This window comes from Pseudopipra pipra, chromosome 13 (assembly GCF_036250125.1).
Source record: "Pseudopipra pipra isolate bDixPip1 chromosome 13, bDixPip1.hap1, whole genome shotgun sequence".
Taxonomy (NCBI): Eukaryota; Metazoa; Chordata; class Aves; order Passeriformes; family Pipridae; genus Pseudopipra; species Pseudopipra pipra.
In genome coordinates, this window is record NC_087561.1 from 4968075 (window position 1) to 4995325 (window position 27251).

The 27251-nt window shown below is 39.0% G+C and overlaps 1 protein-coding gene across 1 annotated transcript in view; it reads left to right on the forward strand.

Moving 5' to 3' along the window:
* Window positions 1-9555: 9555 nt before the first annotated feature.
* The window catches only part of AFF2 (ALF transcription elongation factor 2), a 302951-nt gene continuing 285255 nt past the window's right edge, over window positions 9556-27251 (forward strand). Inside the window, exon 1 of the mRNA XM_064669750.1 lies at window positions 9556-9896. Coding sequence (XP_064525820.1) covers window positions 9874-9896 — 23 coding nt within the window. The 5' untranslated portion in view covers window positions 9556-9873. The remainder of the gene's footprint in view (window positions 9897-27251) is intronic.

Consider the following 27251-nt stretch of genomic DNA (forward strand, 5'->3'; position numbering starts at 1 on the left):
ATGATTTGTTCCAGTGGCTTCTGGAAGTGGATTTTTCAAACTTTCTATGTTGCTACCATTTTCTCATTTAACTTGCATCACTGCTCTTCACTGTTTAACAGGAATATGGTGATGAGCATAATGCAGTATTTTGCTAATGAACCATAAAACCTTTCAAGCACTGTTTACCTTTTTTTTTTTTTTTTTTTTCTTTGTGGAGGGTTTGGGAGTTGGTTGCTTTCTTTCCAAGCCATGCATAACTGTGGGGTTTTTCTATTGCACTAGACTACTAAGAGCTCAATTCGAAGTTTCTCTGGAAGAAAAATTAAAGCCCTTAACATTGTATTTTTGGGATATTAAGTTCAGATTAACTACAAGGGCTCGATTCTATTCCCAATGGAGGATGGTTATGAATTGGTCATGAGCATAATTCACCTGTGAGTTGCAGTACTTCATCCAGAAAAGCATTGTTGATGCTGCAGAGCACACAGCCTGCCTTGTGGTAAATCAAAACCTGGGGTGTAGAGTCCTTCCGTGCGTGTTTAGAGAAAGCAACGAGCGGGCTGTATATCTGCTCTATCTAAACTGTGCTCTTTTGTAAACAGAATGGATATTTTTGAACCTGGAGCAGGATGTTTCTGGCAAAGGGATAATGCAGATGGATCCTTGCGTGCACACAGGCTCCCGTGTTACCACCAAGGGAAGGGGCTGTGCCTGTCGTTCATTTAACTGGCAATTCTTTTGTGGTGTCAGTATCATTTCCTAGCAAAATTGGCTAAAGGAATTGTTTCAGGCACAATGGATGTTTTGAACTGGCCTAATTACTTACTCAACAGCCAATAACTTTGGGAATTGTTTTCTATGTGAATTCTAGATACAAATTGGGATATCTCTCCATTTGTTTAAAAAAGATTAAGCCAATAGGAGAAAAAAAGGATCTTTACCCATTTTCACTGAGCAGTGAAGTTTGAATATACAGCTTGCAATTGAAACTATTTTTTTCCAAAACCTTTGAGGGCTGTTTCTCAGTCTAGTGTAAACAATTTATTGTTAAAGTCCTAGAATATTTGCATTTTAATTAAAGACAATTTTAATTAAATACAAAACTTTAATCAGAAAAGCAGAGTTTAGGCAGATAGTGTACTTGCATGCTAAGCAAGCTTGCTCTGAGGGGACCTCTACTCTGTGTAAAACTGGTTTCTGCGGTAGTTTAAGCAGGGAAGTTGTTAATGCATCTTCCTTGCCTAACTTACCTACAAATTGTGATCTCCCTCCTGCATCTTTTTCCTGCGATAAATATTCTTCCTACAGGCAATTAAATGAAAGAGAGGGTGATACAGAAATCTTAAAGGGGCAGTGAGCAGGAACAAGTTCACTTGGAACTCCTAAGGATGCCTATAAAAGTAAATGTTAAAATTACGATTGTGTGTTTTAAATATTCTGTTTCAATTTTGTGTTCGAAGTTTGGTTGTTTTTTTTTTTTAATAGGCTATGCTATGACCATTTAATGTTAAATAATAGATGTGACATCTGGATTACCTGTGCTGTGCTATAATGCTGATGCTAGAACTGCATCTTGAATTATGACCCATTGGTTTTGCCCTGTTTCTGGATGAAGTTCTCTATGCCCAGTCATAGAACTAATTAGGGCCATACCATGTATTCTAGAAAGTTGTGGTCTTCAATAATGTAGTGATGTAGTGGAGTAAATTCTGAGGTCTGACAGGCAAATGTGTTTTTGGAGCTTTCCACCTTCATTTTGATGGGAATTTGCTTAGGCCAAGGCTGCATACCTGGACAGCAGGAGTAAATCCCTCCTCAGTGAGCTCTGAACTAGTCTTGTGAGAAATACAATGGCAGCCAGCTCTGAGAGTTGGTTGTTATATGAATTGGTCTTTATGCATAAGGTTTTAGTATCCTAAGGTAGACAAGAAGTTGGTGATATTCTGTATACCTTTTATCCTTCTATCTGTTGGAATTCACTTAATTCTTTGTGAAATAGCAACTTAGAACTAAAATGGTAAATAGTCATAATATGTAAAGAGGATATTTCACGTTTACCCATAGCTACATATTTTGAAAGCAGTACTTCTCATTGAAGTCTCATCATTGACAAACTGCTCATAAAAAAATTAGAATGCAGGTGTCACTCAAGATCTGTTTAAGACTGAGACTTCTGCTGTGATTTAGTATAATATTGGCATCGTGTTTTAATTCAAAATGGATATATAGCATGCATACAGAAATACTTTCTCCTAGGCCTACGGTGACTTGTGGTAATGGCAAAGGAGTTAATATATTACCTTTGCTAACAGGAAAAGTGGTGCATATAAATATTTTCAGTCAATAATGTATTTTTAAAAAGGTTTCTCAGTGGGATCAGATTTATGTTGTCAGAAAAATTTATTCCGCTGACAAGTGCAGATGCCCGGCACGTCGTGTGTGCTAAGATTTACAAAGCAGTTTCTTCCTGGACGTCAGTTGGATGTGGTTATGGCAGGGTTATGTAGAGAATTGGGGAATCAGTCCAGGAATCCTTTTGTGCAAAATCCTGCCTTAGATTGGTATGATCCAATAAAGCTCTGCCTCTACATGTCCACAGCAGTTTCTGGTAGCGTTAGATACTCGGGTCAAGAAGGGGCAGAGCGCTGGAGTCAGGATCTGTGGTATGGATCTGAGAACAGAATTTTGCCTGAAGCATTTGAGATTTTCCTTATATATTAAACAGGCCATTTTCCTCCCCCTGTTACTTGTGTGTTGCTGCCAGCTGCAGTTCAGCTCGGTAGAAGTTGGAGCTTGCTCCTTTGGTTTCCACAGATAAAAAGTAGAGAATAATAGTACTTGTGCATTAGATTTTGCCAAGTGTGCATGTTTGAACCACTATTGTTAAAGAGCCTGCATATTGTTTGTTGTACAAAATATGTATATAATGAGAAAAATATGCTTGAACAGAGATTTCATGTTGCACAGAGTAGCCAAACCGTATAATGAGTAAAGAAAGCACAGTGCTGCTTAAATCCAGTTTAATGATCACAAAATAATTGAAATTCAACTACTTTGAAAATTAAAAGCCTTTAAAGTATTTAAAAAAAACCATAATTCCCATTTGTTTTTACAGTGTTAAGATCAGTGTGTGAACTTGTTGCATCAGTCTTCATATCTTTTGATGGAGCTATAGGCGGTTATACGGAATTTTTTCCAAAAATTTTAATTGGTTGAATGGAATCCCTTCTCCCAAGATAGAGGTAGCTAAAGCCAACGAGGTTTTTAGCTGCTTAATTAGCCTAGTTTGTGAAATGATTTGGTAAAGGAGATACCAGGAAGAATTTGACACATCTGTGCTGACTTTGAGGTAACCCATCAGTTTTATCAAATAAAGAGCTGGAATTTCGGTGTTTTTTGGTGAATAGGTATAAAGTTAAGCAGATTTTTTTCCCCTTCATTTTATCCTTTTTTGGGTAATTCTGGTTATCTAATCAGCATAAAATTTGCACTGCAGTTAAATAGCTCTGCGTGATTATACCTGATGATACACTTCTTTTTTAAAAGAAAAAGAATCTAATAACAGGATTCTGTATTGATTGTGCTGCTAATTCTGCCTCGTAGCACAGACTGGCAGAAGGCAGGTAGCTGAATTGTATTTAACGGTTTTATTGTGATGTGACTAAGATGGATGTGACATGGTCCTCTATTATTCGTTTGAGAGTGTGGACACTAATGAAGCCATTAGCTGAGCTAAGGCAAGTGAAGAAAATAGGGAAATTACCATTATTCTGAAGCCATTAAGTTGTAATCTGCCACTTTCTCTCCTTACTCAAAAAGGCATCTTCTTTTTAAGGCCTCCCTGACTGTCCTTTAAAGATTCATTAATTCATTAACTTTCCAAAGGAGATGGAGGAAACACAATTGAAATTTTAATCAGCTCAGTGTGTCATATTATTAACATTTTGAGTGTATCTGTATTCACTGTTGCACCACATCAGGTTAAGGTTAAATAAACTACATTACAGCAAATAATGTTCTGTTTCATACTGTAAAACATAAAATGTTGAAGGCAGAAATTGGTTTCATGGTTAAATTAAATTACGATACAGAGCTCATATTATAAATATTGTTATTCAAATGTATGCTCTTTGGAGGAAATGCAGTCCTACCTCCATGTTATTAACATTAAAATTTTCAAAATACCCACAATTAGTCTACTGTGTATGAAAGGATATGGAAAGCACTAAAAATCTTTTTTTATAAACGTCTGCTTTTACTATATACACACTTATGATCAGTGGTTTTATTTTATCTTTCATAAAGTGAGTGACTTATTTTAATGTCTCTCTCCTAATGGGTCATTCACACATGTACAATTACAACTGCAATTTTTTCTCTTCATTATTACTTTCATTTAGATGCTATGGAGTGCTATTTTTATCAACCCCTACTTTCTTATTAAAAAAAAATAATTTCCTTTTGCCTCAGTGGTACTGGAGCATCCTGGAGTGTAGTGAGCAGCTTCTGTGCTGTTAGAACTGCTTAAAAATTAAAATACCCCAAATGTAGAGAGGGAGTGAGCCCTCTGAGTATGGGACTACTCTGATTTCAAGTGGCAAACAGGAACTTTTTTTGGGGGAGGGGGGAAGCCTGTTTCATTTTGGGCTTTCTAACAGTGATTTTATTAATGCCTCAATTAAAAGAAGCCTGGGGTACAGAGAATTTCTGGAAGGCATGTGTTTTAAAGGCTTGCTTGAAATCCTTTGTTGCAGGGATAGGGCTCACACGGGCATGGTGGAAAAAAGATGTAGGGACAATAAACAGGGATGCTGACAGCCTGCAGGTTGGAGGTAAGATGAGGCATGAGCACAAAGGGAGGGTAATGGAGGCCTGAACGTGCTGTTGCTTTTCTGAACTTGGAAGTTCCTTTCCAGGTTCATCAGATTTCTTCCTCCTCTTTCTATAAGTTTGTTTGGAAACACTTTCCATTTGGTTGTGGACTGTTTTGCCCTTGTGCTGTATCACAGAACTTTTAAGCAGCGATATAACAAAGATTCCAAGCTTGATGTTAGTATTTATGCTAGGCAGGCAAGCCTGGTATAAATCTGAGGTGTTTTTCTTTTCTTTTCTTTTTTTTTTTTCCTAGCCGTGATAGTGTCAGTTTGATATATCACCTTTCATGTTGTGTTTGTACTTGAGGTCAGGAAACTTCTGAGTTGTGCGTATCATCAGCATTGTAAATACAAAGTAGCCTTTGGCACCTTTGTGTGGTGCCTTGCAGTGGATTTGTCAAAACAAAACAAAATCCCCTCTTTTGTTTTCCCCTGGAGTCAATTACACTCAGGATGAAGCGGTTAGTGACACCAAGGATAGCAGCTGAAGCATTACAGGCTAACCTGCTTATCAGAAGTGCTGGCATCGGTATTTTCTGGTATCGTTGGCCAGCTTTACTGGTCCACTGAGAACTTCTGCTTTTCAGCAGGACTTGCAAAACTCACTGAAACTTCTTTGCGGATTTTTGGGCTTCCAAAATGTACCGACCTAAATAAACCTATTGCACTGTGTCAGTGCTGGCAGTCTCTGGGGGCAGGACCTTTCCCCTTTTGCCTCTGAAGCAACCCTTTGATCAGAGATGGGGATCGGTGGTTGTGCCCTGCAGCCCTGCCCTGCATGCCCTGCTCCAGGGACGTGGGGAGGCATGTGCCAGCCCTGTGCCCTTCCCTGTCCTGTAGCTCTGGGGACATTCTGCACGTTTATCTAGGATACACTGTCCATAAACGGGTCCTGAGTTTGTGCTGGGGAGGGTTCTCAGGGTGTACAGATCTCCTGTATAGCTGTGCATATGTGTGTCTGCACACCTCTGTGGTTGCTGCTATTGTCTATGTGCTGTATGACATATATGGAGATTATATATGCATTATGTACACATATGCATGGTATATGACATGTCTATTATCCTGTATGTACAGTGTGTCTGTGTGTTCTTAAGATGCTTCTTTGCAGCATCACACAGGATGGTGGAGTTGCAGCTGGTTTCTCCACACGATTGGAAAATGGGCTGGTGAGCTGTGGTTTTCCATGGTTCAGTACAGCCATGGCATAGTAATTTAGCAGCAATTGGTTTTCTCTGTCTTGGATTTCAAAATGCCCTCTCCTATGCTAAAATATGTGTAACTCTGTAACATGAAATAATGTAAATAGACCTATTCCCGAACAAAGCTTTTGCTATTGTGCAGGAAAAGTTTATTTTCTCTCCTTTCTCAGATAGGTCAGGTCATTAATTTTGTTGCAGCTGCAGTGGCGTAGGAAATGTGGCTCAGGTGTTCCTGTATTGCTGTTGCATGTCAGATACAGGCTGGCTTTTGTGACTAGTTTCCATATATAGGATTAGATTTTAGCTGTGTTCTGAAAAGAAAAAGGAATTAAAAAGCCAACGGAGAAAAATTAGCTGCATGCCTCCAAACCAGCATAATATAAATCACGTATTGTTGTTTTGATGATAAGTAGCCATTCATTACACATGAGTAGGTTAAGAAACTACTGTTGGCTTGGGATGGGGTTTGCAGATCCATCTGCTGACAAGTAAGGTTTGGGACCCGGTCACATCTGCTGTGATGTGCTTTGCTTGAACAGAGCTTTCTTCCCATCTCCTTTTTTTTTGGCTGGAGATTTACATAATATATTTGAGTACAGTAAAAGGTCCAGACACCCTGGCCAACAAATTAAACATGTGCTGTACTTAATACTGCTAAAACTTTTTCATAAATGGTCTGTGACTATTCCAGTCACAAATAACTTAGGAAGGCTTTCAGATAGACTTTATGTCATATGGTTATGGGTTCTTCTGTAAATAAAGCAAATCCTCAGGAGTGAGTGTGAGTAATGGTTGATCCTGAAAAATGAGGAATAGGACTGTGTTCTGAAACTGGGTGAAAAAACCCACATGTTGTAATTTATTTATTTACTTTCATTACTCTGTACTTCTCCAAGTGCTGAAACACAACCAGTACGCAAGAACTTATTGCAGATCTGCAGAGTCCTGTGCAGTGGGGACTGTTCTTAGTTATTGCTATCAGCAGCAATAAATGTAATAAACATAAACCTCTCATGACAGCCTCATACATTCCTCAGTCTGTGACTTCCCCAGCAGCCAGAAAATAGATGAACTTCGCTGTGGGTCTGAGAAGGGGTTATCAGCAAACTCTGGGTCTGCAGGCTTGAGGAAAAGATCAGGTTTCAGTATCCCACATTTTTCATGGAAAATACTGTCACTGGAACTTCTGAAGTTTCTGGGGGACTGTGGTCATAATTGTTGTTGTTTTCCATATGAGGAATAGGACACTTTAGGGGCAAAATCCAAACTAGCAGAAGTGTTAGGAGCTAAACCCACTGTCTAAAAGCTTATGTCAAAATTCACCACCCACTCATACAGACTTTAGAGAACCAGTGGCACTACAGAAACAGGTAGCCCCAGGAGAGAAACACCAGTATCTATTGAGGTGAAAAACATAAAACACAGCTGAATCTGAAAAAAAAAAATCTGTTACAGCTTTCCTGAGTCTTTCCTAAGATCATGGGGAAAACTCAGACCCCGCTTGTGTTCAAATGGTGCGTCCCTGGTGACCCCACCATTCCTGACTGTGCTTCAACATCCCTTGATAAAAGAGAGGTTCTGGGGTTTGGTTTTGTGTGAGCAGGGATCTCAGTCCCCTGAGTATACTGAAGTTATGAACTGCACTCCTTGTGAGCTTGGTTTGAGATGGAAATGTATGTGAATAAACAATGTGTATGATTCAATTCTCCCTCTCGTGGTCAGATGGGGCCCTTCTCACAGCCTTCAAGTACAGACATATTAGATGTGTGTATTTGTTTGATGTAACTTGCATCTTTTGGAAGACTCCCATGTTCATAGTACAACCAGGATTTAGTGGGGAAGTTACTGATAGTTCTTGAAATACATATATTGACTTTTTGCCACGCTGTGAGTGGACAGATTGGAGATCTGAACCAAACTGCAACATTCCGTGGAATTGTATTAACCTCACTTATACACACCTCCCTTAAGCGTTTCTAATTTGTCTCTGTTTAGGTGTTAAAGTACTTCTGAACCACAGCTCTGTTTGTCATCCTCCTGGCACTCCTGTTGACTCCAGTGGGTGATACAGTGTAAGCTCTGTTGCTTTTCAAGGATGCTGCAGTGTCTTTGACTTTGACAGGAACACTCTTCTAAAAGAGGAGAGGAGGATTTGCCTCTCTGTTATAAATCTGAGTGTTTGGTAAAAAAAATCCTGAGGATTTTATTCAATGATATTTAAGTCTCCTCAGAAGGAACAGAACTCTACCTAAAAAAAAAAATCGCACAAATGAACAGGATTATAAGCATTCCAAAATCAATTCTTAATTATTGTTTAATCGATTTCAGATGTAAAAAAGAAACAGAAAAGAAGAAAATTTTCAAGTATATTCTTTACATAGGGCTTTACAGGCATTTTCTGTCAAAGTGGATGTTAGAACAATACCAAAATTCTCTCATGAACAAAGCCACTGTACACCCATAAGCCTTTTGTTCAGTTTTATCACCGAGGAGCAGCAGTTTTATTTTATTAGTTTTTCTGATTTACATCACAAATATTTTCTGTTGCATGAATAATTTTTTACAGTTATTTTCATCCACGGGCGTGGGAAAATAATTGCCACTTTTTAGAACTCCTGTTAAATTCTGAAGCAATGACTTTAATTGCTTTTGTATTTCTATGTAGTTGGTTTCCTCTAAGAATTGGCTAAAGATTTTCCTCACACAGATCTTGACTCAAAGATTGTCCTTTAGCTAGAAAATATTGATTAGCTTTTGTTTGGCCCCTATGGAGACCACCTTATCTCTAAGACTGGGTTTTGTTACGATGAGAGTTGACAGAATTCAGATTTAGCCAGGTGAAGTCTGTCACGGTCAGTAAAATGTTAAAGAATCACAGTAATAAAAAATGATATTAATCTTGTGATTTTTTTTTTTAATTAAAAGCAGTTTTTAATGATGCAGAGATTTTGAGGAGTTCAAGTTTATTGAAGTAATTCATGCTAATTGTCTCATCTGCTTAGTATATCATTTGTCTTCTATGAATATCAATGCCTACATTCATTTAATCTAAAATAATTAATACCCAAACAATTGAGATAGAATCTGAATTGAAAAGAACTTTAAAAGATTTTTAAGTATATTAGTGATTTTTAAGACTGACTGTAAATATTGCATTACATCTCAAATTATGTTATCAGAAAAATGACATGAAAAACTTAATGCAAGATCACAGGCATCTTTTTGTTATGCGTGCCAATATTATTATTATTATTATTATATTGTGGCAGGTCAGGGATAAGAACTTATGTACCATAGTTCAGGCCTTGTGCAAGCTTAGTAAAAGGGTACTGACTGTAGCTGAGCAGCCCAGACTATTTCAGTGGAGTGTGTGGCTGCCTCGCTGATGTCAGCAGGGAGATAGGTGCCTTTGAAGAGTGATTCAGCAGCTCTCAGTGCTGACTAATCACTAGATTTAGCCACTAGCAAATGCAGGATCCACGGTGATGTCTGAGCTCCTGCCTTTTAGGGCTGGCATACGGCTCTGACTCAGGGTTGTATCTGCCCACTAATGATCTGGTGCCTACAGCCCTCTTCTGATGCGAGATATCTGAGCCCATCTTGTCTCCTTGAAAGTAGCAAAACCCTCCAAAGACACTTCTGCTTTCATAGCATTTTGTGGCTTTTCTGTAATAACCTGGTGACAGAGAAAGCATGACTTTGGGGCTCCCAGCAGCCTGAGGGGGCAGAGTCTGCTGCCCTTGCCAGGGAGAGGTTATCCTGGAGAAACCAGCCTCTATGCACCTGCCTGAAGATGAGCTACAACACAGCCGAAAATGCAGCAGTCGCAGCACCAGAAGTAAGTCTGATCCTGTAGCTTTGTGGCCTGGGATTCACCTGAGGAGGGTGGTTGGGTCTTTGATCTGAAGTGTTTATGTGTTTTTTTTTTCTAGCTGGTAGTAATGACACAAAATAACTAGGATCCCTACTTCTAGTCTTGGCTGCTGTTGTAATGTGGGAGCGTACGCCTTGCCTGTGAGGTTCAGCAGGACCTGGGTGACTGTGGCTTGCACGCCATGGTGGGCTGCTTTGCCTCCAAAGCACTAATTGCTTCCCAATGTCATTTGCTGCTTTTGGTTTTAGCAGATCTTTTGTGCTGCTGAGGACAGAATGTTAAGAATGTGAAGGTGGATTAGGTAGATGTGGAGGCAGTAGCTGAGGACCTGTCTCTGCCTCCCAAAACCCGCTGCGCTCCTCGGTCCTCTGAGGCGTCCTTGTGACCTGGTGGTGTGGAGGGTTAACCAGGTGTGCCTAGGTGATGGAATATCACCTGCCACACAATTTAACTGCCTTGTCTCTTGATGCTGAGGTTTTTCTTCAGTCAACAGGGGACAGTACACCCTTGGCCACTTCTCTTCTGAACATTTTAGGACATTGGCCTAGGATGTTCTTTCTCAGCAGCTTTCTGGCGGTCTCTGTACTTGAGAGAATTATTCCACTAAGCAAATTGGTGGGCTCAGTGAGTGTGTGCTGTGAGTGTTAAGTTTAATTTTCCTAACTACAGGTGTGCCTACAGGCTGTAACAGAGCTGGCATAGTTTGGCCATTCCAGTTCTATAGTAATGGCCCGATGTGCTCCTGCTGCCTGGCACAGAGGACATGGTTGTGTTGTTAGTTGTTACAGTGGTAAGTTTTATATGTGGTTGTCTGAGCTAGAGGTAGTTTGGATTTCCAAAAATGAGAGTTGGAAAGCTTGAAAAGACGAAGGGAATAAAGAACCTTGGAAATTTGTGTGAGCATCTGTAAAACATCATAGCCTGGACACTGTCAATTTTAGGTATGTTGTTCATTAACTTTACATCTCACACATATATGATGAATGCCATCCTGCCTTCCAGTCTTACCCCAGCCATGCACCATGCATTTGTTCTGTCTGCTTTGGGCTGCTACTAGCCTTAGGATGTCATGTTATGAATCAACTGACTGGTCCTGCTCATTCTATTTTTTTTTTTTTTTCTTTTTTTTTCTTTTTTTTTTTTTCGTGGGGGTGGGAATGGGAGGGAGGGAAATTACTTTGCAGCCAGATTAATTTCCTGGTCTATCTGCCTGTGCAGTTGCATGAATGCCACTGCCAACACAAGGAGGGGAGCAAAATTAAACTGTTTCTGGACTGCCATCTTTAGATATAAAAGAATAAGTATGATTACTTTGTTAATATTACTTTGGTCTAGGTTTTGACACACTGTTAGGACCATATGCCTGTAATCATTATTCACTCTTGAAATGTAGAGTAGTCATCAGGCGTGTTTTGTGGCTTCTCTGAGTATGTATGTGTGCTGTGGTCTTTTGTTTAGTAGATGAAATACATTTTTATTTGGGGGGAAAATATAACCTGATTTTGCAGCACAGTAGCCTTCATATGAACAAGTGAGCTGCATCTGCTCGATGCTGTGTCTTTTAAACACATGCTTCTGGAGAAGTTTTATCCAATTCTCACTCTTGCAACTCTGCTGTTTGCAGAGGGCAAAGATGCTGAACAACTCAGTGGTCTGTGCTGGCCCAGTGGACACAGCTTCTAATCTTGCCATTGACTTTTACTGTGTATTTTTTCAGTTGCCATATATAAATTTACCCAGCACTACACTGAAGTGTCTGAGATTTTTCCAAAGTGATTTACATGAATTTAGCATACTGATTCCATGTTAAAGTCACTACTATAGAAATCCTACTGTAGCATTCTGATTGATCTTTAATCAACGACGTGCATATGAAAAGTGAAGAATAAGTAATTCTGGTATATGTATTTTAATTTCATAAACATAATAATAGCTTGCTCCAAGTTCCTGAAATAGACAATTGTTTCAAATATAGCTTTTGTTGAAGTAAAGTGCATATATTCTGAATAAATATCTATCAATTATAAGCTACTAGCTTGATATTGTAAATAGATAGATATTGTAAAAACCCACTATCTATATACTAGATAGATATTGTAAAATACTTAAATTTCTTCTGTTCCTGTATTTTCTTAGTTCATTAGGACAGTATGACTTCAGTGGATGTGGGATGCAGTAGGGAAAAGATCAGAAATGTGTGTGAATACATGGGTTTCTAAACATGATGAATTTTTTTCTTCCCTTGTAATGTGTTTTTCAAAGTATTAGTTCATAAAGTACTTACTAACTTTGTGAATGCAGCTAGTGTTTTATATGCAAGGTTCCACTTCTTTCCTCTATTTAAATCTTTTACAGAAAATTCCCTGAGTTTACATGTATCTCTCCATAAATACCAATAATGCCTTAATTTTCATGGGTGTTTGCGGTTGGGCTTTGTTTAAATGAGTTCCATCCAAGAGGAATCAGAGCCTTGTATTCCTGCAGAAATGAATAAACCACATGAGGTGAATTTTCATACAAGCCATTTCAAACCTGGAGTTTTCAGGGTATAATTTAGACACTGTATTGGTGGTTTATGACCATATAAAGTGGAGGTGTGTAGGTAGGAGGCTAGATAGATGTACTTGTAAATGGCTAGAAGCAAGAAGGCTGAGTATGGTCTCCAGCAGTGCATTTTTCAGCTCACAGTTTCACATCTCTATCCTAAGGCATTAGATGTTGCTAATTCTCCAAAAGCCAAAGATTTGTTTTACAGGAGAAGATTCTGATTTGATTAAGGTATTGCTTCAAGACCTAACGTTCCTTTAGCAAATCATGCCATGACTGGAAACGTACATGACTGGAAATAAACTGCATGTTATCTGAGAAACAGAGCAAGAGCCTCATGATTTGGAATGATGCTGCAGAAGAGAAGCAGTGTTTAGTGTAATGACAGTACACTTAGATTAATTATAGCGCTGCTTGCAGGCGCCACTATGTACTTAGTGTTGTGTCAGCACTTCTGCTGTTAACCCTGTGTTGCAAAAGTTTATAATTGGGCTCTAAAAAAATGAACAAATCCTCTGGTTTGAATTCAGTCTTTGTGCTGCATGCACTGCATCAACTTTTGGTTAGGGCCTGAATTTTGTTTTCGTATCCTTAACTCTTCCAAGTGTGTTTCTGTAGAAATAATCATATCTATGTAATATTGTGTATGTTTTCTGCTCTGCCCAATTCTGATGGAAGATTTAATTTCAGTAAATGCCTAGACCGTTTTGTGATCAGTTCAGATGGTCTGAAATAAAGCAGTGAGATATTTAACCTTGCAAGTTGGAAGGTGTAAGTATTAAGCCACCATTTTTCTACTCAGTAGATGAGTTAAACTTAAACTTGGATTAATGTAATATGATTAGCTGCAGTGGCTCTGAAGGATTGTTAAGGTTTGTAAAAAGCCTTGAGCATGACTTAAAAGGATGTTTACACACAAAAAAATGGAAATACTCTAAAGAAGCTATTATAATTAGTCAGGTAAACACTACAGAGTGGTTTTTAAAATAAACATTGGAAATATACTATAGGCATAAAAGCGACAGTGAAATTAAGTAACTTTTTGACTAAGTCATCAGAATATGTTTTATCTTCATTTCACTGTTGATAAGACAGCAATAAATGCTGAGACAATAAACTTACCTATACCTAGAACATCTCATCCTGCAAATACAGGAACCTTCGCACAATTTTCCAGCAGTTCTTGGCCTCTTATCCTCTCTTGTTTCTAATTTCCACTCTTAGATTGTATTTTATTTTTTTCTGAGTAGTGCTGGCAAGTGGCTCTTATCAAGAACAAATGATGCTGTAAATCAGGACCAAAATCAATGCTGCTGTGGGGTTGTAGCAGCAAGATGCGGTTATGTGGGCCTGAGTGTTTTACCTGCCTCTGAAGCCAAGAGTGAGGCCCTGGGTAGTGTTCCAGCCCTTGGCTTTCTGATTTACTGGCAAGTATATATATACAGCTGTTCTGTCTCAGTCTTGGAGTGGAGTTATCAATATTAAACTCCCATTTTAATATGCCTTTTCTCATAATGCAAACAGTAAAAAGCAAGTGGACATTTGTAGTCAGGTAGAATTGCACAGGAATACAGAAAGCATTTAGTTCCTCCACCCTTAATACTACTAGAGTAGGATTTAGGACTGGCAGGACTGGCTTAGATGCCTGGCAGCATGTAAGGACTCCCTTCTTGTCCTTTTGAGCATGTGTTCTCTGTAGGTGCAAAGGATAGTGGGTGTTCACATAATAGGATGTGCTCTGTCAGCTGGAGGAAGGTTTATTTGCCCAAAGCAACAGGGTCCTTAACATCATGGCTGGCCATTTTCAGCTGCAGTTACTGCTCTTCTCCGTGATAGGTGGTAGTATAAACAAGGAATGATTTGTGCCGCTGGAGTAAGGCCATGTGTGTTATGCCAAATATAAAATGAGAGGGCTGATACGAGTGCCTCTTGGACATGTCTTTCATTACCCTTTACACTTCTCTTTCCTAATAGAATTTGGAGGAACCAAACACATGCTCTATGCAGGGTTTTATTAGAGTGCTTTGCCTCGGGCCCTTAACTCCTTTAGCTGGTCATTACCTGACCAGTAAAGACCTCTAAACGGGTCATTAATGCTTAAGTAATAAACTGTTTCACAAGACTGTCTAGTGCAGAACCTCTTCTATCATTTTTACAGTTACTGTTTTATAGATAAATCAATGACCAACAACTGGATATTCTTGTTTTGCTACATAATCTTGTAATAGCAGCCACAGCAAACAGGCAGAGGGTTCTGTTAACTGTGTCAGGACAGCTGGAGGTGGGCACACACAAGTGGAACCTGGAGGTGTGTGTAGGGTAAACCAGGAGTAAGGTAAACAGTGAAGACATGTTCTGCTGTTACCAAAATGAAGTGTATCAGTGTATCTGCTTCTGAAGTTTCAGATTTTTTGAAGTAGACGAGTTTTTTTCCCCCTTCTAGAAGTTTTATAATTTCAATAAGGTGTCTTTTCTTCCCCCACTGCCATATTAGGGACGAGTAGGTCTGAGTGCAGTCTAATGTTGGCAGAGAGATTTTGTACTTTCACAGAGCTTTTCTGAACTAGCAATTAGTTAATAACATAAGTCTCGCACTCTTCTATACCATACATCTGTTCACTTTGAGTTTAGCATATATTAAATTCTTTCTAGGTGTGACAGTAATAGTTAGCTGTGGTGCACATGTTTCTCCTGCTTCTTGACATGAGATTTTCAGGTTCCCCCTTTACACAATATATCCTTTAGAATAGATTTCTGTGCACGAAGCTCTACAGAGCTCTTGCAGTCTGGAGAGACAGAGAGAAGATGGATAGTAGGTACCATACAATTTTTTGGCAGATCACCAGGCATTTGATATTTCCATCCTTGTTAATATCAGTGTATCGTTGATGGACTGCTGAGCGCTGGAATAAGAAATCCTGTCCTATACATCTTTTCTCATGATAACCTCTGGGGAGTGCCAGTCTGTGCTGGGACTGTTGGGTTTTTTATTTGATTTTTGGCGCTTTTTTTTCTCTTTTTTTGGGGGGGAGCTGGTCATAAATGAAAAGGGGAATGAAGCTTGATGCTGAAAATGGTTCTTTGTAGACACAGAATATTTTTCTGTGGTGAAATAGAACAAGATCTCTGCAAATTGATCAAATTGATGACTTCTGGTGTGATTAGTACCCATGGAGCAAACACTCCATAAGCGTTTTTCTAAGAAATTGCAAACATGTTAGTTATGGGACAAGTTCTCTCTGGCAATGTAAAATAATTAATAATGAACAGCTGTTTCTGTGATAGGCTGCTTTGCAAAAAATATAACATTGGCATGTTTTTTTATTAATATTCTTGATGTTGAATTAGGAGTTTTGCATTTGTAACTACTATGTTGAATCTAAGAAAAAAATTAAAAAAAACATGAGGCAATTTATTTACTGAAAGAAACAATAAGAACTTTTTTTTGCTTTTCCCTTTTCCTTGGGAAAAAATATCTTTTTGAGTAGCGAGCCTTAACGAGACCCACAAAGGGCTTTAAGGTGACTTCAGTCCTGCACCTTGTCGTGCTAGATCCTCAAAGCTGATGCTGAAAGTCATAACATTATATATAGTGGTAGAAGAATTGTGTGCTGACTTAGAGTTTAAGTAGGGAGGAATCTGACACAGCACTTTGTTCAGTTTACAACTCTCATAATATCCCCAGCACCTGCAGAAGGATTTTAATTCGTTTAAAGCAAAAAAAGGCTAACATAGGATTATAAAACAAACACCACTTCACAGACTGCAGCTCCATGATTGTCCCGTTCTTATCTCTGCTGATAATCTGGCAGTGCTGGTGTGGCAGTAACTTTAGCAAAACCAGTATTTGTACTGAATTCTTCCTTCAGATCTGTGGACAGAAGCTGTCCTGTGTGTCACTTTACCGTGTTAGTACGACATGAGGAATCAATTTGGTCCCATCTGCAATCGTCTAATATAATCAACCTCTATTCTGTTTAGTTCAACTCTCTACCTACAGTAAGTGATTTGTATGTGCATGAATATTAAACTTCCCAAGTAAACGTGTGAGTAAATATGAATTGACTATAAAAGAAAGTTATTTGTGTGCACTGAAAATGAGTGCTCATTGTTGTTTTTATAAAACAGCATTAAATTGCATCGTGATGGTGTGAATAATGGTTATTGCTTCCTTTTTCTGTGATAGGAGAGAACAGTAGGTCCCAAATAACATCTTTGTATTACTGCTTTCCCTTCTGGCTAGTGTAGTCTATTAGTCTTTTTGTTGTAAAGATTTTTTTCTCTAATTTTTTAAAGTCAAACCTCTGTTAGAAATTTTTCATGGCTCAACAGCCCTTAGTTTTCTTTTTTTATATGACTGACTGCAAGTATATTTGCGTACTGAGTACAACAAGGCAGATACAATATTTACAATCCTTAGCAATTCCTGTGCAAATGCAGTCTCTGGAGAAGGGCACAAAACAAGCAAACATCACAGTTTTCTAAATAAGAACTTGCAGGCATTGGGGTGGTGACTCACAACATGGATGAGAACCCTGGAGTTTTAGAGTAATTTATGGGGATGCTGGGGAGATGGATTTCATTTAAATACAGTAACTGCTGAAATATTTCTAAGTTAAAAAGTCAACTAGTGGTTAAGTAAATATCCTCTTGACCCCTTTTAACTCTTGTGATGTACCGTTGTTTTAAGCTATTTACTTTGAAATGCTTGAGTCATAAAATGACCCAGGAGAGATGAATTGACCACAGATAGTTAATGCATAGGATTGAGTTGCTTAAAATTTAAACCCCATGCCCATTTTTTATCTAATCTATTGTTCTTTAATTGGATGAATGAGGTTAGAAATGGAGGGCTGTGGAGTCTAAAAAGTAAAAAAAAAAAAAACTTGAAAAAAAATTGGTTTCATACAGTCTGCAAAAAGCATTAGGGGAAAAATTTAGAGAAGAACAGAGGTTCCTTCTTGTTTCTATAGAAACCAATAGTGATCAGGAGGGGAGAGGATTTCTTTCAAGTGTACATTTTAGTGAGGCTGGCTCAGCAGCTCAGTGCACTGGAGGGCCACTGTGAAAAAACCAAACCTCCAGTGGGTTTTGATGTGGTGTTCGTGGCCCTGTGACACCAGCTGGAACAGGGATAACACATCCCTGGGAGTCCCTGGCTGGCACTGCTGTGGGTGCAGGGGGCTCTTTGCAGTGCCACGGCCCCCGGGGAGCACAGCCTGACAGGAGGGATCCTCAACGGGAATGGGCACGAATCCCATGATAAAAACGGGGGGGAGGACAAAAGAGGGGGAGAAATACTGAGGGAGAAGTGTTCTGTCCTGTGTCAAAATTAACTGTGCTAATTGCTTTGAAGGAATGATCTCCTTTGGTTTTATCCTGACAGAATCGTAGCCACTGAAATACCGTGTGCCCAAACAATTGCAGCCGGGACTCAGTGACTTGGTTTTTGAATCATGATGATCTTCCTAGTGTGCACTGCACAATACATAATCCCCTCCACAACAGAATTATATTCTTAATTATGTTCTGTTTTCCTGATATTACCTAAGTGTTGCCATAGAGAACAGATCAGGGAAATGTCTGAAAACCCAATTTTAAAGCAAATCTAGGTCTTAATCAATACCGTACCGTTAAAATAATTGCAGGATTCCTCTAAATGAAGTTCAGGTCAAATGCAGTGTCAAAAATAAGGCAGTTTCAATTTGCTGCAACCTGACAGATCCAAGGAGTGACTGAGGAATATCCAGTAACTGGTGAAGACACCTCTGTTTGACATTTACTTTCGCATGTAAACAATGGAGCACTGTATATTGACGTCTGAATGTATTAGCTGGTGGTGATCCAAACCCTGGTATGAATTTAGATGGTTTTCCTTTCTGTTTATAAATACATAGTCTTGATAACAAGGGAACATTTACTGCAATCTTGCTCTGCAGTTGTCAGAGCAGAATGAATCATTTTGAAACATAAACCCCCTCAGATCTCAAAAATATCAAGAAAAACATAAAACATAAGGGAAAAAGGATTATAAAATACAAATAAAAAAGGTTCTTAACATATTTAGAGGCCTATGGGCTGTAAACACTGTAGATTATCATTAATGAAACTCTCTGCCAAGTACACAAACCACAGTTTGGTAGCAGCTGTTAAGCAAGCATTGTTCAAAGCTGGATAATCCCTTGAACATTATACATAGTGGCTCCGTACCTCTTCCTATTAGTAATCAGATAATTGCCTTGCATTTTCTGTTACACATTTTTTTCTTTTAAAATTCAGTTTCATTCCTCTTTATGTCAGAAGGCTTTATCTTGCAATAATCACTTAGGCAAAAATCCCGCAGAGGTCAACAGGCAGGGCTGTGGTCTCCTTTATTTTTGAGAAATCTGGTCTTAATACAATTCAGTCCTGTGGTGTTACTTTGGCTTCACAATGGGAAAACAGAGACGAATCCCACTCTACAAACAAGGTGCTTGAATTGTATTGTAGCTCCGTTACCTTTTTTTTTTTTTGTATAAAATGAGCTCTTCTAAATAATTTGGGAATTCATTAAAAACGTTTTCTACCACTGTTTTTACTTTAAAAATAACTTCACTGTTACATATTGGGAGGGAGAAGGTGGAGACTTTCCGATTCCATTTGTCCAAAAGTTCAGGCCTCATAGGAATGCTTCCCAGGACATGATATGTAAGTATCTTGCAGAAAGAAATTTGGAAAGTATGACAACTCTTTTTTTCCAGCATTAAAATATTCTTAAGTCATAATAACACAGAAATAGTGAGCCATAGCCCTGGTAATTGTGAGTTCCCTTGAGCTCCATTGGCTATTAGGGTTGAACTGAGAGAGTAGCTTATCTTGCACTTCTGGAATTTCTCATAACCCTACAACAAAGCACTATTGATTTTTCTCAGCTGGGCAGGTGGGGGGGAGGGATTGAAGAAGGTCATATGTAAATGTGGTAAGTTTGATAAACAGCTGGGCCAAATACTACTGAGTCTAGAATCTCACTTATGCTAAGTAAATCCATTTTATAACCCCTAAATTACACATGTGCTGGTTCCCCTCAATTAACACATGGTGTCCCTGCACTGGAGTGTTCAGCCTCACAATACCTACTGACACAGACTGTTCAGTTTAAAACTAGTACACCCCTCTGATGGGCACTGGCTTCACAAGCTGTTAGCGTCAACTTTCTTTGTCCAAGATCTAGTTCCAATCCCAAAAATCAAAGCAGATGGAGACATAAATCCGAGAGCAGAAAATATGATTCATCCTTAAACCTGCAGGGTTGCAGGGACTGTTTCTGTCTAGTATTTAAAATTATTTTGCATCACATGGCATAAGCAGAGATTTGAGAGGTGGTGTCATACCCCCCATGGGCAAGGCATAAAGGATATTTTCTAGCTAGCATATCTCTGTACACGAGTAAGAAGAAGAAATTGCCTTTTTTTTCTTTTTCCTAAATTGCACCATTTTGTTTTCAAGAGGATCCAATGCTTTCTGTTCATTGCAGAAGCAATATTATTAGATGCCAGTCAGTAGGAAAAATTACAAAAAGGATGGCCTGAAAGACAAAACGAAATGCATTTTCCTACCATTTTCCAAAAAATAAATTACCAATGAGCCAGGAGCTGTCTTTAGGCAAGGTTTTGGGAGGCAGATTAGATAGTAAAATTATTTCCTTGTTCTAGTGAGGCAGTTTTCATTGAAGACAGGAATTTATGAGTATTTCTAAGGGAAAAGGTCTTGCAGCAAAACTGCAAATTGGGCAGCACTGAGGTAACTCCTCCCAGCAAAGTGATACCAATTAAAAAGGCATCTGTAATGAACAAAGTACAGATATACTCACCTCAGTTGCTGTGAAAGGAGGACATGTATGAAAGAATATTATACTGAAGTGCAACTAAAAGGTTTGGAAAAAGTGTTCCTCAGTTGCCCCACTCTGTGCAGAGTATCTACTGAGCAATTTCTCCTAGCATATTTCTAGGATATTATGGAAAAAAACAGCTCTGCAAAGATTCTAATTTTTGGATGAATTTATCAATATTAGAACGTTAGTGCTGTGCATTTCCAGCAAAGCCCTTTGACCTCTGTCAGAAGGTTGTCTTAGTAGCAGTTTCTGTACCGTGTGTGTACCCAGCCATTTGGGTCTTCCCGGAGTGATCTTTGGCTTCAGCTGAAAGATTTTTTTGCCCTTAATCATCTTTAAAGCTGCATAAAACTCTTCCATATTTCTGTAGAATGCAGAATGCATCGGAATCTACCTCAGGAGCACTGCTACCCAGAAGGACCAAATAGGCTGTGAGGAACTCCCCATTGTTACAGGGTTTGGTGTGCCAGCAGGACAGAGGGGCTGGGGAGCCTGCAGGTAACTTGGGTGCAGAACAGCAGCCCCAGTGCTCACAGTGCTGAGCAATGTCTTCTGTTGTTTGAGATAATGGCCAACTACAAAGGCTGTCCTGTGGTCTGATGTGGTTTTTTTTTAACTTACATGAGCCCATTAGTCATAGATGATCTCTAAAGTGTAGATAGATGGAAAATTTTGAGGAATTTAAATATTTGGGTGTTGGGCGTGAATTTGAAAAAGAACCACTTTGGTTCCATACTCTACAAATTACTGGCATTGTGCCTTCTGTATGAGTGCAAAGGGAGGGAGAAATGTGGTAAATGGAGAAGCGAGAAACTGGGATAAGAGTCAGATCCCATAACTAATCCCATTGTAGTAAAGAGTAGAGTAAGGGATTGAACAGTGGCTTCCACTCCCCCACTCCTCCTGCTCTTTACCTGACCATATTCTGGGATAAAAATTGTTTGTGAGAAGACTGAAGCACAACTGACCTGGTTGCCAGGCAAACAGAGTCTGAGACTTTTCTTATATTTTAAAAGAAAACAAACCCCAACTGTTCACAGTTCCCCTCGAGTGGAATCCAGGAATGCCTTCAGCGTTTGACTCCAAATGATGGAAGGCTCACAGCTTCCACTAGAACCCAGTCAGCTGCCATTTGTGACTTGGGCAGTAGGTTCGGGGTGAAATGAAGAGATTGAAAAATCTTTGTCTGATTTGAGGGGATAAAACCATCATTCTTGTCATTTATCCAAATATGGGGACTTCGAGCATAGAATTTTTATTAAAAGATTATTCAAATAATAGTAATAATTAATTAAATGCTCTGACTTCTGTACTGGAGAGAACTTGCACAAGCAAATAGCTGTCATTGAATGGGGTAGAACATACACTTTGGAAGTAAAAATGGAGAAAACCCACAGTAAAATTAAGATGCTGTTGTAGGAAGGAAGGTGCAATTAAAAAACAAAACAGCAAAACTATGGAAAAAATAAATCTGAAAGGAAATGGGAGGGGAAAAGCAGTGTTTTCTTACTAATTTGTCCCCTTCATTCTGCGTTTAATTTAGTAAAGCAGTCATAAACGTTGCTAAACAGTCAAAAAATTAAATGTTGCTGTATAATTTATGGTGGTTACAGGATACATGAGAGTGCACTTTAATTAGCAAATTGCATGTTTATTTTATTTGCTTAGCATATAATTTAGATTGGATAAATGCGCTTTGACTGGCTATGGCACCTAGGTATCCTCATTTGGTATAATTTTTAATCACATTGTTTTGGAATTTTATTGCAACATTATACAGTTGATATAACAGTGCACAATTAAGTATGCTCAGTTCACACCTTGCTCTTGAGGAAATTACTTTTTATCTGTATTTGGATGGAGCACTTTGTATGGCAAGTGAGAACTTGGGAGTAATAAAGAATGCTCACTGTGGGCACTAGAGCTGCAATCTGAATAGTAAATAATAATAGTAATGATGGTGCCCTGTTAGTGAAATGTGTTTGGGAGGAAGATTAAAAAAAAACAAACCCAAACCTGGAAATAGGCAACTGGAAATGATTATTGTATGTAATATTATATTAGCTGGATCATAACCGTGTCTTGATGCTACAGCTGAACTGAGGGAGGATGAGGATTGTGCTGGGTGCTGTACAGAGCCCGGTGGGAGAGATTTTCATCCAGCAAACATTAGGAATGGAAGAAGATGTTGAGAGAGAGGGTAAGTAGATGATACAGGATGTGGGAGATGATCAGACAAAACTGCCATCTCAGTCCTGGGTCCTGCTTCTGCACCTCTGCTACGCCGTGACCCACATCAGGATGCAGAGCAGCTTGTACAGTGTGATGTGGAAGGAGTGCTGTAAAGAGACACTACATTGGGAGAGGCAAGCACAGGCATGATGGGTGTTCCCAGGATTCCGAGACTTGGAAATATTTCTGCACTTTTTGGTTTGTTTACTATTGTGCATTTGATCATGCTCAGGGAGTGTCAGTCTGAGATGTGTTCATGGTATTGTGACTCCGATAGGCTTTGAATCTGGAGCTCTGTTTTCTCTGTTGTTCACTTCACTTTTTTCTCTGTGGTGACAGGACTAAAAGAAGGCTGTATCCTTGCTTTGGGGAAATTCAGATTCACTTTACCATTTAAATCCCCGCTTTAGGTAAAAGGGCAGCAGCACGTTCAGATATTCTGTAGATATTACTGGAGAATGTAACAGAGCTGTAACTTGACGGTTCTGGCAAGAAAAATAAACACATTTTCTTGAGCAGAAAAATATTCCCTAAGTTTATAGACATTAAAAAAAAAGTATTATTTTTGCAGCTAAAATATGAAAGGAATAGAGAGCATTTAATTGAGATCTAGACTATATCTCAGCAGTGGCATTTTATACAGTGGTTTGACTTAAAAAATCTGCAGAAAAGCTCTCATTTTCTCTTATATCCTATGGGCCTTTTCCATCAGGGCTGCCTGAGTATTACATATATGCCAATCTGAGATCCCAAGCGACTCCGTGTCGGCAAGATTGATGCTGGGCCAGATTATGCTTTCAGTCACACAGGTATAAATCTGGGGTAACTCCATTGTTTTCCTCCCACCAGAAGAGGATCTGGCCCACTTCCCTTTCTTCTCTGCCTTTGAGTAATTGGCCCCGTAATGCAGCAGAGCTGCTCTGGGGTGATTGGCACTGATCGCTCCGCTGTGACAGGACGTCGGCGGTGGTATGTGCTGCTCCAACACTGACATTCCTTACTTTGTTACACTGTGTTTTGATAACGTTATCTGCAAAGAATGTTCCTTGCCCCTGATTATGGTTATTAAAACATACAGAGATCAACAGATATGGCAAACAGCTGCTTAGTCACAGCTGATGTGAGAAATTTGATTTAACGTGAGTTTCACAATTCGAAACTATATCCTCAAGAAAAACACAGGCAACTAATCCCTCCTGCATGCAAGCCAGTTGACTTTGTTTAAAATAGGATTATATCAGGATGATAAACAGAGGCTAGAATTAAAGCACCTTTTTGAAGATTGTTGAAATATAGAAGAAAAAAAGCAAAGAGGAGAGTTTTTCTGGTTTGGGGGTTTTGTTTTGTTTTTTTCCCTTTTTGTACTGATGCACTGGACTGTTTAAATAATATTTATGGGACCTATCATGCAGATGTCATAGTGCTGTAAGGAAATATCTGTGGTATTTAGAGCCAGTGATGCAGTCCTTTTAAATATCTGTAGTGCTCTATAAAGGCAGACAGTGCTTCCCAGCATTCCTTATGGAACGCAGGGAGAATGGCATGGACCTCTTGAATAATTAATATGGTTTTCAGAGCAGTAGTCATGGAAACCCAGGCAGTGTCACATATATGGATTTTAGGAATTAGGCACGTTTTGAATTGCACGTTTAGCCAAAAAAGAACATGCTGTAAATCCTAAAGATCAGAAGCATTTTCTCAGTGAGTCTCTTGTTTACACTGACAAATACATGTATTTTATATATTTTTTGAATTAAATAATATTTGGATTCCTAAAAATTTATATGGTAGCCATCTAAAGGGCTGTTAAAGGCACTAACTGCCATAAGTCATCTTTTAGATGTCTTACTCTTTTTTCTTTCTTTCTTTTTTTTTTTCTTCTTCATCCCAGACCCCTGAAGTTATTAGGTTGTAGGTTTTAAACTGTATAGCCAATTGCTATTCACTTAAAGGACCACAGCTTTACCACTAAGTTGCTAGGCCCTTTCTCTTAGTTCAGTTGTGTGGCTTTTTTATCTGTCTCAAAAAATGTCTCTTCAGGATCAATATCGTCATTACCTTGGGTGTGTATGTGGAAGAAGTCAACCAGGCAGCAGTGAAAAGCTATCATCCAGTCCTCAGTAATACTGTACGTGTAAAGAATAAAAATACATGGAAGTTATTTATAGACCATAAACCCTCTGGTTTCATAAACCATTTTATACTATTATTTGTCCAAGTCTACAGAGTCTCTCCTGAGTTCACAGCACATTCGAAAGCCTCTGTTTTTTTATTTCTGTCTGTTTGAATTGGGAAATTAATTAGAAATACACTTAGCAATTTACGGACATGAAAAAGCCATTTGGCCCAGTAAGCCTGCTTTCTTTTCCCTTTTTTCATCCTCATTTTGTTTTGTCACTCTTTTTCAATCTACTCTCTACTAATAAAAATATCAATCTGTTTCATAAACTCATTGAGACTTCATGGCAATAATATTACTTGGCAGCATAATATGGCATATTCATTACTCTCTAAGCAAAATGATTTTTCTTTACATTTTGTGATCCAGATTCCTCAATTAGATGCAAACTTGCAGCTTTCATTGAAGTCAATGAGACTTTTATAGCTGTCACTGATAGCAGATACTGGCTCTTTATTTCCAAATGTGAAATGATGCCTACAGTTTTGGCTTTCTTTATTTCATTTAAACTGGTAATGAACAGGTTCTCCCCATCTCCCACATCTCTGTGCTATATTAAAATTTTTCCTAATTTGAAATTAAATATTTCGTTCAGTCGTTTCAAAGTTGTCTCTTTCCTAGCAAGAATGAATTCAGTCAGGTTGACCTGTCGACGTGAGATTTTTAAGTATCCAAGGTGAGTCAAGGTTCCTAGAGTTGCACCCTCTCTACAGTAAAATTAACTTATCTGTGTGATGCTTGAAACTGTGGACAGAATTGCAGTTGTGAATTAGTTATTTGAGAAATCATCTTGCTTCCTATGATTTGTATTGCTGCCCTTGGTTGATACGTCTGTGTCCTTGTTGTTGTTTCTTTTACTGCAGCCAAACAGAACAAATGGCTTCAGAGATTTTTCTACACTAAGCTCTAAATACCTTCCCAGTTGCTCTGAGCACTGTTTGGCTGTTTCTTTTCATGTGTATTCCCTCTTTCCTGGCTTATTATGCTACAGCACTCCCAGCTAAGTTGTCCATCTGTAGACCTTTAAAAGGATGTATGTTAGTGATGGAAATAGTCATAAAATCAAGAGGACCAACTCAGAACTATGTGTGAGTATCAGCTGCCTATTGGAAACCTCTCGTAATTACCCAAGGACTTTCAAGACTCAACCCCAGAAATCCCCTGCAGTTGGTAATCTTCTCAACTGTAGTGTTTGCTGGGAAGAGTCACAGGGAGTTAATTAAAATGTTGAGACTTTTAGAGATCAGAGAAGTTAAAGGGGGCCAAGAATATGGTCCAGGACTGTAGCTGCATGTAGGACAATGTACCGATTACCCAAACTGACATTCCAAAAAAAGCAGCTTGAGTTACATGGGAATTATAACCAACTGAAGAGCTTGTCTTCAGGGCATGTTTGGCTCTCCTCATTTTCTGCTGCCTTTCAGGTTGGAGTCCAGTATGGTGGTGCTATATACCTTCCTTCTTCCACTGTGAGCATTCATGGTACCAGTATATCCTAAACTCATTCCCTCTGTGTTGTTATGCTTCCTTAATCACAGAAGAAGTCTGAGTTAATGACAACTTCTGCACAAATCCAGTTGCCTCTCAGCTTTAATGCAGAAAGTTATTTAGCAGTTTAGTTTCCTCCTCACAGAACTGTACATATATTTTTATATACAGAGACACACACAAACACTTAATGTTATAGTCTCAAGCAATTGATGCTGCTGTCATATCTGCAAGTAATCTGCAGCACCATCATTGCTGTGACCTTTCAGACCGCTGAATGTAAATCAGATTCCTTCCCTCTGGTGGTCTCTGTGGCACACTGAAATTGCTCACAGATTGTGTTTGAGCAGTGCCTATCAAGTCAGATGACAATGCAAGGAGCATATCATCATTCTGGTTGCACTGGCACCTTTCCAACGCTACACCAACTGCAGTGTTTTTCAGTGCAATCTGTGGTTTGTGGAGGAAAGTGTGCGCGCACCTCTGTCAGCCGTCACATGCTTGCTCAGAGCCATTGTGTTCTCCCTGATTTCTACCCCCTGTTGATGGAAATCCCTATTCTTGGCCTTAAGCTATCAAATCTCTGAAAACATTACTGGCTTTGTGGATTTGGGCTTTTTAGATTGACGTGTTACAATAGCATCATACCAGGTAATCGGTGGAAGATACTTCACACACCGTATTCTGCAAAATTTGCATCTTTCTTTACAAGGACATTTTGAAGTCTGGGCAAATGTTTTAACACTTGGAAATTCTAAGCTGGATGCAATGCCAGGCCCCTGGAAAGAAGGGGACCAAAGCAAGTCCAGAGTAGCAGGGTAGTACTGGAAGTTCTCCTTGTGGCTTTAAAATTACCCTCTCCTGGCATGGTCCTGTGGTAAGATGTGTGTGCCCTTGGTTCTCTCCTGCAGAAAGCAGAGTGACCATGACCATAAGTTTCATTCATTGCTAAAGAAAGGCAATGATGAGAGTGAGGGAATAAGAGGGTCAATAAATCTGATTT